Source organism: Pichia membranifaciens (genome assembly GCF_001661235.1).
Source record: "Pichia membranifaciens NRRL Y-2026 unplaced genomic scaffold PICMEscaffold_5, whole genome shotgun sequence".
Taxonomy (NCBI): Eukaryota; Fungi; Ascomycota; class Pichiomycetes; order Pichiales; family Pichiaceae; genus Pichia; species Pichia membranifaciens.
This window is the reverse complement of record NW_017566986.1, coordinates 1,247,912-1,259,736: the sequence shown is the minus strand read 5'-3', so window position 1 is coordinate 1,259,736 and position 11,825 is coordinate 1,247,912. Positions and strand designations below refer to the sequence as shown.

At 52.2% G+C, this 11,825-nt stretch overlaps 8 protein-coding genes across 8 annotated transcripts; 5 read left to right on the top strand and 3 right to left on the bottom strand.

The window, feature by feature from the left end:
* Window positions 1–69: 69 nt before the first annotated feature.
* On the top strand, window positions 70–1,071 carry PICMEDRAFT_74200 (hypothetical protein; the record flags this gene model as incomplete). The annotated part of the gene is made up of 1 exon (XM_019164707.1): window positions 70–1,071. One exon carries the CDS (start codon window positions 70–72, stop codon window positions 1,069–1,071), a length of 1,002 nt encoding a protein of 333 aa, XP_019016554.1.
* A 216-nt stretch (window positions 1,072–1,287) lies between these two features.
* Window positions 1,288–2,943, top strand: PICMEDRAFT_74199 (hypothetical protein; the record flags this gene model as incomplete). The annotated part of the gene is made up of 1 exon (XM_019164706.1): window positions 1,288–2,943. The coding sequence occupies one exon, from the start codon at window positions 1,288–1,290 to the stop codon at window positions 2,941–2,943; it is 1,656 nt and encodes a 551-aa protein (XP_019016553.1).
* Window positions 2,944–3,261: 318 nt separating this feature from the next.
* Window positions 3,262–5,031, bottom strand: PICMEDRAFT_17904 (hypothetical protein). Its single transcript, XM_019161801.1, has one exon. It carries the CDS (start codon window positions 4,785–4,787, stop codon window positions 3,300–3,302), a length of 1,488 nt encoding a protein of 495 aa, XP_019016552.1. The 5' UTR covers window positions 4,788–5,031; the 3' UTR covers window positions 3,262–3,299.
* Window positions 5,032–5,963: 932 nt separating this feature from the next.
* On the bottom strand, window positions 5,964–7,094 carry PICMEDRAFT_27772 (hypothetical protein; the record flags this gene model as incomplete). Its single annotated transcript, XM_019162513.1, has 1 exon — window positions 5,964–7,094. A coding segment is annotated over one exon (1,131 nt), but the record flags the coding sequence as incomplete, so codon positions are not given.
* Window positions 7,095–7,358: 264 nt separating this feature from the next.
* On the top strand, window positions 7,359–8,066 carry PICMEDRAFT_74197 (hypothetical protein; the record flags this gene model as incomplete). Its single annotated transcript, XM_019164705.1, has 1 exon — window positions 7,359–8,066. One exon carries the CDS (start codon window positions 7,359–7,361, stop codon window positions 8,064–8,066), a length of 708 nt encoding a protein of 235 aa, XP_019016550.1.
* Window positions 8,067–8,259: 193 nt separating this feature from the next.
* On the top strand, window positions 8,260–9,162 carry PICMEDRAFT_74196 (hypothetical protein; the record flags this gene model as incomplete). The annotated part of the gene is made up of 1 exon (XM_019164704.1): window positions 8,260–9,162. One exon carries the CDS (start codon window positions 8,260–8,262, stop codon window positions 9,160–9,162), a length of 903 nt encoding a protein of 300 aa, XP_019016549.1.
* Window positions 9,163–9,187: 25 nt separating this feature from the next.
* On the bottom strand, window positions 9,188–10,252 carry PICMEDRAFT_74195 (hypothetical protein; the record flags this gene model as incomplete). The annotated part of the gene is made up of 1 exon (XM_019164703.1): window positions 9,188–10,252. The coding sequence occupies one exon, from the start codon at window positions 10,250–10,252 to the stop codon at window positions 9,188–9,190; it is 1,065 nt and encodes a 354-aa protein (XP_019016548.1).
* Window positions 10,253–10,480: 228 nt separating this feature from the next.
* PICMEDRAFT_17899 (hypothetical protein) lies at window positions 10,481–11,702 on the top strand. The gene has a single exon (XM_019161800.1). It carries the CDS (start codon window positions 10,492–10,494, stop codon window positions 11,566–11,568), a length of 1,077 nt encoding a protein of 358 aa, XP_019016547.1. The 5' UTR covers window positions 10,481–10,491; the 3' UTR covers window positions 11,569–11,702.
* Window positions 11,703–11,825: the final 123 nt, after the last annotated feature.

Genomic DNA, 11,825 nt, shown 5'->3' with positions numbered 1-11,825 from the left:
ATATTCTTTAGAGGGTTGTTTCATCAATAGAAAGCTAGCATCGGACAATTACTTAGCTATACGAGAACAATGAGCAGGCTCACCAACTGTTTGGGGGTTGTTTCTCAAGTATTCCCCCGAGTATCGGTGACGCTGTTGGTGACATGGTCTTTTTGGGCGGTTTTGTTCAAGGTGATACTTCTATTGCCGCCGTTTGCAGGATGCAGCGGCGTATTTTTTGGAATTGTGCTTACATTTGTGTGGGCAATGTGCTTGACGACATACTACTGTGTGTTATTCGTTGGTCCGGGAAGCCCGACAGAGTTTCCAATGCTTGTTGTGCCGGGGTACAGTGAGGATGAGGACGGAAACTCGAACATGGCGGGCGAAGCAATGCACCCACCGGAGCGGTTTGTGTCTCATTCAATGATGGTGAAGGGTAACGGCGGGTTCAGGTTTTGTTCGAAGTGCAAGTGCTGGAAGCCCGACCGGAGCCATCACTGCAGTGCCTGCGAGAGGTGCATCTTGAGAATGGACCACCACTGTCCGTGGTTCGGTGAATGCATCGGATTTCGTAACTACAGGTACTTTATGCAGTTTTTGGCTTACTCCGAGGTGTATCTCGTGCTGGTGACGTGGGTGAGTTGCTGGGTGTTGGTACAGTTCTTCGTCAACAACAGATGGTCCGTGGAGCTCTTCAGTTTCCACGTACTCTTTGTCTTCTGTCTCGGTCTGGTCTTTACCCTCAGCATGGCGTTATTTACTGGCTTCACTCTCTACCAGGTGCTTCGCAATAAGACTACGATCGAGAGCTACGAGATGCAGCGTTACCGCCGTCGTCGCCACAACGTGGGAAACGTTTTCGACTTAGGCTGGAGGGAAAATTGGCGGGTCGTGATGGGCCAGCACTGGTGGCAGTGGCTACTCCCGGTCACATATAGCTACGACGTCGGGGGCCAATGTGAGGACGCCGATTTGTATGCCAACGGCCTCTGCTTCCCTCTCGAGACCGAAGTTGCCAGCGGCTTGCGTCTTGTGGAGCGTCTCGAAAGAGTGAGCGGCGAGCTCGAGCGCGGGCTGCTGAGACGCTGAGGAGGAGGACCAGGAGAGGTGTTGATTCTGTTCTGAGGTGTTGATGAAGGATGATGTATACGAAAGAAGCAGAAGAAAGGGATAGTCATTTCCTTGTGTAACTAGATAGAGCATTCGGACATATATAGTGGAGGACACAACCAATATAGATATATATATATACAAAACACACACGCACACGCATACACACCGACATATAATTTTTATCTAGCATCCATGTTGTATGAAGACAAGCCGTTTGGCGAGATCAAGGTGAACCCACAGGACAAGAAGAGGATAGCGTACTTCTACGACAGTGATGTCGGGAACTACTCGTATGGGTCTGCACATCCGATGAAGCCACACAGAATTAGAATGGCACACTCGTTGATCATGAACTACGGGCTGTACAAGTCGATGGAGATATACCGGGCGAAACCGGCCACCAGACAAGAGATGACTCAGTTCCACACGGATGAGTACGTCGACTTTCTTGCCCGTGTTACACCAGACAACTTAGAGATGTTCAATAAGGAACAGTTGAAGTTCAACGTCGGAGACGATTGTCCCGTGTTTGATGGGTTGTTTGAGTACTGTTCGATTTCCGGTGGTGGATCGATGGAGGGAGCAGCCAGGTTGAATAGGGGGAAGTGCGATGTTGCGATCAACTATGCTGGTGGGTTGCATCATGCAAAGAAAAGTGAAGCCAGTGGATTCTGCTACGTGAATGACATTGTTCTCGGTATCATTGAGCTCCTCAGATATCACCCCAGAGTCCTGTACATTGACATCGACGTTCACCATGGAGACGGTGTTGAGGAGGCGTTTTACACCACCGACCGTGTGATGACTGTGTCTTTCCACAAATATGGAGAGTTCTTCCCAGGAACTGGTGAGCTACGTGATATTGGTGTCGGCAAAGGAAAGTACCATTCCATCAACGTTCCATTGAGAGACGGTATTGATGATCAAACATACAAGAACCTCTTTGAGCCAGTGATGAAGCGTGTCATCGATTGGTATCAACCTAGTGCCATTGTCTTCCAGTGTGGAGGAGACTCTCTCTCTGGGGACCGTCTAGGATGTTTTAATTTGAGTATGTACGGCCATGCAAACTGCATCAACTACATCAAATCTTTTGGATTGCCACTGATGATTCTTGGAGGTGGTGGTTACACAATGAGAAATGTTTCACGGACGTGGACTTACGAAACCGGGTTATTGAACCAGAAAGTCTTGGGTCCTGAGTTGCCTTTTAATGATTACTTCGAGTACTACGGACCTGATTACAAGTTGGAGGTGCGTCCAAGTAACATGCACAATGCGAACACACCAGAATACCTCAACAGGATAATGACCCAGATATTCACCAACTTGGACAATGCGAAGCATGCACCTAGTGTTCAGATGAACGAAATGCCTAAAGACATCTTGGATTTTGAAGACGACGTTGAGGAAGATGGCAATGAGGCAATCGACACAAGAGGAGGAAGTCAGAAGAGGCGGGATGAGATGACGGTGCCTGAAAACGAATATTTTGACCACGATGAAGATGCTGTCAAAGTCAAGGACAAGGACATTGACATTGACATGACTGATGCAAAGCCAGCGATTTTATCTACATCGGATTCGACTCCAATGACTACTAGTGAACCTGCTTTCGAGCAATCAACGACAACTACCGCTGCCACGACGGCGGTTCCAACGGAGACAACTACGGCGCCTGCAATAGCCCCAGTTGCAAACGTGACGCAGGAAAGTGTAAAATCAGAAAGCAAGCCAGAACCTGAGAATACTACTACTATTACCGATACGGCTGCTGTCACGGCGGCTGAGGGAAAAAAATTCGAAGCTAAAGTTCCCATCGAAGATAAAATGGATACAGATCCATGAATGTTTTTCCTTTTCATCCATAATTTTTTGTTTGGTTGTTGATTTTGTGTAACATATATATATGTATATATCTATATTCTAGTTTTAAACAAGTTTGTTGATTTAAGTATAGTGCGTGAGATGTGTTTTAAGGTGTGTTAGCGTTTATGATGCGGTTTGTATGTATATGAGTCAAGAGCTAGAAAAAAACGTGAAGCATAAAAAAATGATCCGTAACCTTTTGAAATGGAAAAATAATAAAAATAGAAGAAACGAAAAAAAAGTAACCTAAAGAATGAATTAAGTGAAAGCTGAGCAAAGTCTATTTGATAAGAACGGGAAAGAATATAGCTTAACTAAAAAAGTGGATTTTTTTCTCATTTATCCGATTTGGAAGATTTAAAGCCTAGGTTGAATCCCAACATTCCGTTGATTCCATTCACCCAGTCGCCCTTGCTCTGGACGACACACCAAACACCGCTTCTTTCGGATGTTCTCTTTGGGGAACGTCTGCCCACGATCTTCACCTTACTTGGAACGTCTTTTCCGGTAGTTGCTGTGTCCGGAGAGTCGTCTACGGTAGGAGGAGAGATGGTGGCGGCTGAGGCGACGTCATCATCCTCATCGTTGACGGTATTGAGTCTTGAGACACTTTCGCTGATGATGTGAATCTCGTCGCCAGGCACCATTTTCAATTGCGGGATGCCATCTATGCTTAGCTTTGCGTTGCACTTGGAGTAGTCGATCTTGACGTTTTCTTTGCCAATGACCTTGATCAATATATGCGAGTTGAGAGGGAGAATCAAGGGCCGGAATGATAAACTTCTTGGGCAGATGGGCGTGAGCATGATGCACTTGACGACTGGGTGGACTATGGATCCTCCTGCGGAGAGGGAGTAGGCGGTGGATCCTGTTGGAGTGGCGAAGATGAGACCGTCTGCAGTTGTGCGGGTGAGGAAGTTGCCGTTGATGTAGACGTCTAGGTTGACTAATCCCGGTAGGGAGCCTCTGTGTAGGACGATGTCGTTCATGGCATGGATTTTCAACTTCTTCAAGGACTTGAGCTCGGAGGATACGGTCAACTTATCGAAGGGGGCGTCCATGGCTGCGCAGAGGCGTTTCAAACGTTCAACTTCCTCTTGAGCATTAAGGGAGCGAGTGTTCTGGTAGGACGTTTCGAGGTCCTTGCGCTGCTGGCTGAGGTCTGCCGAGTCCGGGTTCGACTTGACAATGTGGCACTCGATTCTCTCCCGCTTGAGGATGCTTGAGCGGGACTCGAACACCTGTTTGAATGCGTCGGCGTAGTTGTTGAAGTCGAAGGGAAGTAGGAAACCCAAGGTGCCGAGGGAGAAGGACAGGACCGGCGGGACGGTTGTGTTCGAGAAGAGGGAGACACCGCGGAGGATGGTGCCGTCGCCGCCAAGGGAGACAATGAGGTCTGTTCTGGAGATGATGTCGTCGAGCGGGCCGGTGAAGATGCTGATGGGTTGCTTGTCGGCGCCGTCTGCTGATGCTGCCGCCGGCGCCCCTTGCCGTGTGTCCGTCTGCTCGATGGCGTTGAGTTCCTCTGCGACCTCTGGAACGACGATGATGTTGACGGAGGGGTAGTTTTCGTGGAGGTGCTGGATGAAGGTGATGGCTGCGTCGAGAACCTTGGAGTGCCACGGCTTTTTCACAATGAGCACGTTGCTTGGCGGCGTTGTCCAGATGAGCGACTTGACTATCGAGTTGGGCTGGCCGACGTAGGACGGCAGCTGTCTCTGCTTGAGCTGGGAGACCGGGTGGAGCTTGATTAGCGACGGAGCGGCCGCAGCGTCAGCTGCGGCCCGTGCCACGGAGAAGAATCTGCGTAGAACCAGTGTCATGTGTGTGTGTGTGTGTGTGTGTGTGGGTGGGACTGCTGGTACGGCTCTGCGGCTCCGGGAGTGTGTGAGGCGGGGCTAGGAGGGTTCCGCTGAGATAAGGACGCTGGGGTATAGGACAGAGGCTGGCGGGAAGGACGGAGCCAAGAGCAAAGCAGTGGTGTGTGGGTCTGCAGCCAGGAAGGCAGTCGTCTACACGAGAAGAAGAGCAACAAGAAGCACACGACGGAGAGCTCCGAACAAGAGGGGCGGCAGATCACCTACAGAACCCTTGTCCCCGAGCCAGGAGGCCTGACAGTGACACTTTTTCTATTTTTTTCACGCAACCGCACACAAGCGCACGAAAATCGCACGAGTGGAGCAAAAAGCGGAGCGCTGACGGGAAACGGCCGCCGAATGACGGGTGGAGAAATTCCAATCGGCCGGGCCCCGGCGGCGGCGGCGGCGGCCGGGGCCGCCGAGGGCTGCAGACGCCTACTACGGATACAGGAATGTGCCGGCGGTCCTTGCAGTCGGGCCCATGTGGCTGCACGAAGACAGGTCCATCACACCCCACTGCACCCAAGACCGGCGGACGGTGGCTCTTCGGGGGCTGCTCCTGCGCCGCCGGGTTGCCCCGGCGGCGGCCGCCCCGTGCCAGAGACTTCATGGGCCACGGACCCGCTGCCGTAGCAGAGGGCCGGCCTCGTCTCGGCGCTGTGTGGGGGGCGTGCAGCCCGTGTATTTTGCGTTGCAGAGGGAGAGACTGTCAGAGCGGGGGGCGGGCGGGGGCCGAGAAGGAGGGATGCGGGGAGGGGCGGGGGGCGTTCCTTTTATAGCTGCGGCCGCGGCTCGGCGGGACGGCGGAGCGCAACAGAGGGGGACGAGGGCGAGCGAGGGTTTTTCTTGCGAGACAGTCCCGACGGCGAGCACATAGAAAGACATTCTGTTCTACACAGTAAAAGAAGTTCGCGGACGGGTCTCCGGCCGGCCCCCCGGCGGGCGCTATGCCGGGAGCAGCTCGCGCAGCAGCGCTGCGACGGCGGGGGCGGTCATGCGGGTGCCGGGGACAGCGTGGCACGCGACGCCGAGCTGCTCGAGCTGGGCGCGGGCGGCGGGCGAGAGCGCGGTGCCGCCGTCGGCGGCGTAGACGACGTCCGAGACGACGTCTGAGACGGGGACGGGCGCGCGGGCGGTGTCGCCCGCGAGCGAGTACTCGACGGCGGCCACCACGACGCGCACGAAGCCCGCGCCGTCGAGCCCGCGGGTCTCACGGTCGGAGTCGCTGTTGAGCAGCAGCACCTTGCGCACGGGCGGCTGGCCGCGCGGGCGGCGGCGCACCACCTGCTCGCCCACGCCGCGGAGCAGCAGCACGGGCACGACGCTGGTCCAGAGCGAGCCGATGCTGTAGACGATGGCGTCGCTGCGGGCAAGGGCGGCAAGCGTGCGCGGGCTGGCGCGCGGGTGGATCTCCTCGCCGTAGGGGGAGATGTAGATGAGGCGCGCAATGGGGCTTGGGAGCGGGGGCACGTTGCGGTCGTCCTTCTCGAAGTGGAGCTGGGAGCGGCCGAGGGACGGGTGGATGGGGTCGTCGGAGGCGGGGGCCGGGTGCGCGAGCGACGAGCCGACGAGATCCTCCACGGAGCGGTTGTGCTGCGCGCGGGGGGGCCGCTGGCCCGGGTCTGCGGCCGGGCCCACGGCCGGGGCCGGCGACGGGTGCGAGATCTGGCTCTGGCCGCGGATGACTTCGCCGCTGCAGAGGATGGCGGCGATGTGGTAGGTGAAGTTGGTGTTGAGGCAGCCGCACACACTGACGTGCTCGTGGAGCCGGCACACGCGGCAGATGAGCTCGATGGCAGAGTCCAGGTCGCCGAAAAACAGGCGGGCGCCCGTGAGAAACAGGTTGCCCACGCTGGCCAGCTCGAAGCGGAAGGCCAGGCGGGCGCGCTTGTGGATCTCCATGTCCACGTGGATGAGGAAGGACAGCAGCAGCACCTTGAGGGCGCTGTCGACGGGGCCCCAGATGGGGTGCGTGCCGTCCACCAGCTGGGACCACTCGTACTTGGCCTGGTGGGTGCCCAGCGGCAGGCGGTAGCTGAGCAGGTCGCGGACCCCCCGGATGCCGCAGGCGTGGTGGTCGGAGGGAATCAGGCGCACAAGCCGGGAGCGGATGTCACCGATGGCACACCCGCCCAGCACGCGGAGGATCTCTGAGCTGGACCCGCCGTTGTCGGACACAGGCAGCACGTAGGTGACGGTGTAGCCGTCGTCGGGGTGGAACGCGTCGAGGATGTGGTTGGTTGCCGTCCCGCCAGATATCACGGTGATGTCCTTCATGGTGTGGGGTGTGGTGCCAGGGTGCAGCCAGCAAGCAGGCCAGCAGGCAAGCAGGCCAGCAGGCAGGCGGGCACGCAGCTCGGTGTTGTAGACGTGTCCAGTGGCAACCCGGCCGCAGAAAAAGCGTGCGCCCCTCGCCCTGACATGTTTTCCAGCCGTCGCTTATCAGCCCCAGCCCTGTCCTTGGCTACTCCTGCCGCCGATCGCAGGCCAGCGACCGCAAGCCACCCACACACCCACCTACCCACACACCCGCCAATGACCCCACCCCGTGCAATCGTCTTCACCGACTGGGACGGCACCGTCACCCTCCAGGACTCGAACGACCTTCTGACCGACAACCTCGGCATGGGCCACCCCCAGCGCATGGCGCTCAACGACAGGATCCTCGACGGCTCCCTCTCCTTCCGGGACGCGTTTGCCCTCATGCTTGGCTCCGTCGCCGCCAACGGCCACTCCCTGCCCCACTGCATCGAGTACTTGCTCCAGAACGTCAAGCTCGACCCGGGCTTCTCGGACACCATCGAGTGGTGCGTCGCCAACGACATCCCGCTCATCGTCGTGTCCAGCGGCATGGACGTCATCATCGAAACGCTCCTCAAAAAGCTCCTCCGCCCACAGCTCCACCCGTTCATCCAGGTCTACTCCAACCACGTCGAGTCCCCCAACAGCGCCGGATCCTGGAACATCGTTTACAGAGACGACTCCAGCTTCGGCCACGACAAGAACCAGAGCATCCAGCATGCCGCAGCACTCTACTACCCTGACCCGGCTACCAGGGGAACCCTCTTCTACTGCGGCGACGGCGTCAGCGACGTGAGCGCCGCCAGAAGCTGCGACTTGCTCTTCGCAAAACAGGGGCACGACCTCGTAGACATCTGCAAACGGGATGGCATCAACTACTTGGAGTTCGCCTCGTTCCACGACATCCTCACCCAGATACAGCAAGAGCTCAAAGTATCATGAGGTGGCCGTCCCACCTCCTATGTAATGTGTAACGTCATAGATAACACCCTCTACCAATCTCTACCCAGTACCCTCGTTAGTGCCCTCGCACACTTTTTCTCTCCAACCTCCGGGACCTTTCTCAATCACCACTGCCCCCTTCATACTCCAGCACGGGGCCTGTCATACATATCCACCATAGCCACAGATATCAATGACGTCTGGAGGAACACACAAGCACTTGGAATCTGTCGCAGATGAAATCTCCCAGAGTTACCTGACAAAGCCGTTCTCGGAAGATTCCAGTTTCAGCATCTTCACCACCCTCAGATACGACCCTCTCACATACACGGGAAAACTCGATCTCTTTGACGCTCTCAACGCAACCCCACTCCATCACTCCTTCTTCTTCCTACTGTCATATCATGTCGACAAACTCCGAAGAGCAGGAGAATACTTTGAGTTTCCCACCGGCAATTTGACAACATCGGTACTGCTCGAACATCTCACAAACGCACTCGAAACTGCAGACCGATTGCTGGCTCACAGGGTTAAGATAATTGTCTCCCAAGATGGAGTCTATGGAATCGAGCACGCTCCGTTGCCAGAGTCCAATACCTTGACAACAGATGTGCCTGATTACCACCAATTCCAAAAGGCCCCAACAGACCACACCTCAACCTTACCCGGTTACCTCCAAACCTGGACAGGATGGATCCTCTACTTAGATCATGAACAAAGTCAACCTTCGACCTTCACATCGTTCAAGACAACTAAAAGAGATGTGTACAACATGGCTAGGTCAAGGCTCAATATTGTTCCCGGTGACCGTAGGGAAGTCTTACTTCAAGATAATAACAATAATGTCCTCGAAGGATCTATCACTAGTGTCGCCTTTTGGAGACAACAGAAAGATCCTCTTTCCGGTGATGTTTCCTTCAGGTGGGTAACTCCCAACCTTGCATCAGGATGCATGGATGGGGTCATCAGGAAGTGGTTGATCGACAAGAATCACATCATCGAAGGTGTTGTGTCTGTGAAAGATTTACAGGATGGTGAGTATGTTCTCCTCATGAATGGCTTGATGGGAATCAAGGTGGCCAAATTGATCTTATAAACCTTCTTTATATATGTACATTCTATTATGCCGCAAATGGCTTGATTTCGGACAAGGTGTTGACGGCCTTAGTGACATACTCATACGTCAACAACGTCACAGTTGACGAACAGCTGACCTTGACAAACCTCGGCACCGATCCACTCCAAAATTTGGAAACACCCTCCTTGAAGAAAATTAAGGCTATGCATGTCATCAAGTCTTTGTAGACAATACGGTAATCTCTCGTTTGCATTCTTGTCTTGATCACATCGATGGGCTGTGTCACACCAACAACTGCCATGGAGGATGCAAACCCCATAGCCAACAACTCGAGTTCGGTGATGGAATCCCGACTCGGATCTATTAGCTGCTGGAAAGAAGAATACGTGCTATACCAAACCATACTGTTCATACCTTGTCGAAGTAAGGTAATAGTAGAACCTTGCGTGAAGGCAGATATGCCTCCCGTCTCGTACATCTCACGTACAATGTTACTGAAAGTATATGACGGATTGTGATGATAGTATTCCAAAGCCTTCATTCTCGGATGCTTGATCATCTCTTTTGCGACTTCCTTTACCGAGTTTGAACTGCTTGGTCTGTTTGATATTCTGATGGATTTTTTGGCACTCTGAGTGGCATTGTCTGTGTTCACCTTGGACGGTTGTTGAACTTCCTCATCCAGTGTCGTTTTTAAACCATATCTGATCATCGAGTTCTCAATCATACGAACTTTGATGTTTTCAAATGGAATCGACCAAAAAGATTCCAACACACCGGTCATTAAACCTGCAACAACCACCCGTGGTGCACTTGTCTTACCATCGTCTGCCATGAAGTTGGAAAACTGGTTGAAGATAAACATTCTTGATGAAGACTTCAAAGCCATTCCTAGTGAAAGAGGTAGACAACCGGTAAATAACGGCCGCATGGAATCATGAGGAACTACCGCCTCTTTGAGCATGATTGACTTGTTCTCAATTTGTGAAATCGTCTTGAAGTATTCCAAAGGATAGGTCAAAGCGGTCTGAACAATCCCAGAAATGGCCCCTCCAAACATTGCCGTCGAAAGGCCAGTGTTGTCATTTGGTGTCGGTAGCGGATCCATCTTTGCACTACCTTATATGTTATGTTTTCGAATACACAATGCTCCGGACTTGTAATGCAAGAAATTCAACACCTCTTCACCTCCCCCGTTTTAGCCTTTGGGGTGCCCAAGAAGGACAAAGAGAGACAAAAAAATCTTAAAAAAAGAAAAAATCTTGTGAGCCGGGGCACGTGATGCAGATGATTCATTTCCTTACTTTATGAAAAATGGAAAGTGAACGAATGTGAGTGAAAAAAAAGATGATGAGAATTGACGTTTCTGGTATTATCTTGATCGAACTGGAATTCACTGACAGTATCTCCTGCATGGTGAACTTACTTGAATCTCCAATAAAGCGAACAATGAACTACGTTATTACCGCTATTGCGAGAGGAACCGAGTTTTCTGCCGCTGACAACGCCGCTATTTCGGAAGTGCTAAAGAAACTTCCAATCAAATTGGGATCGTTCTCAGTTTTATCCCAATCCAAGGCTACGGACTTCATCTTTGACATCGATTTAACCAAGGTGGACCATAGCGGGAAGCCAGACGAATCGACTCTAAAAGATGTTGAGAGTTCAATCAGGAAAAACCTAAAGACCGCTGAATATTCAGTTCCTAATGTCGACTTGATATTTCAAAAAAACGACCAACACAGAAAGGACAAGAAGTTAATTGTTTTTGATATGGACTCCACGCTTATCATGCAAGAAGTCATCGAACTTATTGCTGCTCAAGCTGGTGTCGAGGAGCAAGTTGCCGACATTACCACCCGTTCCATGAATGGCGAGCTTGATTTCAGGCAGTCCCTTGCATCTCGCGTCGCACTTCTCCGTGGAATTAAGTCAAGTACTTTGTGGCAAGACCTCAAACCACAACTTACACTTACTCCGGGAACCAAGGAATTATGCAAAGTTATGAAAAACGCCGGATGTAAGCTTGCTGTGTGCTCTGGTGGGTTCTTGCCATTGGCAGAATACGTGAAGGAGCAACTTGGATTGGACTACGCTTTTGCCAACCTCCTAGAAACAGAAAAAGACCAAGAAAATACTGAGATCCTCAGTGGCAAAACATTGGGTGAAATTGTGGACGGAGCAAGGAAAAGAGATCTTCTTGTACAACTTGCAGAGGAAAATGGTATTCCATTGGAAAAGACTGTAGCTGTTGGAGATGGTGCCAATGATCTTTTAATGATGCATAGGGCTGGATATGGTATAGCGTGGAACGCTAAACCTAAAGTCCAACTTGAGGCACCATGTTGCCTCAACTCTGGCTCCCTGAAAGACGCATTATACATCTTTGGTTACAACGATCTTGAAATAGAGCCTCTTGTATAGAGAATATAGAATGTACTGTATTTACTGCTAAACTATTATTAGAAAAGGTTTTCAATCTGAACATCTAGAACACCTAGAAAATGCAAATAAAAGATGAGCCTCGCCTGGTAATAAATTCCATTTTTCATTCCGCCATTATTTATTTAAATCTTTTTTTTTGGACTGGTATATGTCATGTTGCTAAGGAGTTTGACATAAAGAGATGGTCAAAACTTGTGTCTGAGGTTTTTTTAATATTATCATCTCTGTATAAATAG

What these genes read in the sequence shown, in the direction of transcription:
- PICMEDRAFT_17899 (XM_019161800.1), top strand. Translation starts at nt 10,492, where the DNA reads ATGATGAGAATTGACGTTTCTGGTATTATCTTGATCGAACTGGAATTC.
- PICMEDRAFT_17904 (XM_019161801.1), bottom strand. Translation starts at nt 4,787, where the DNA reads ATGACACTGGTTCTACGCAGATTCTTCTCCGTGGCACGGGCCGCAGCT.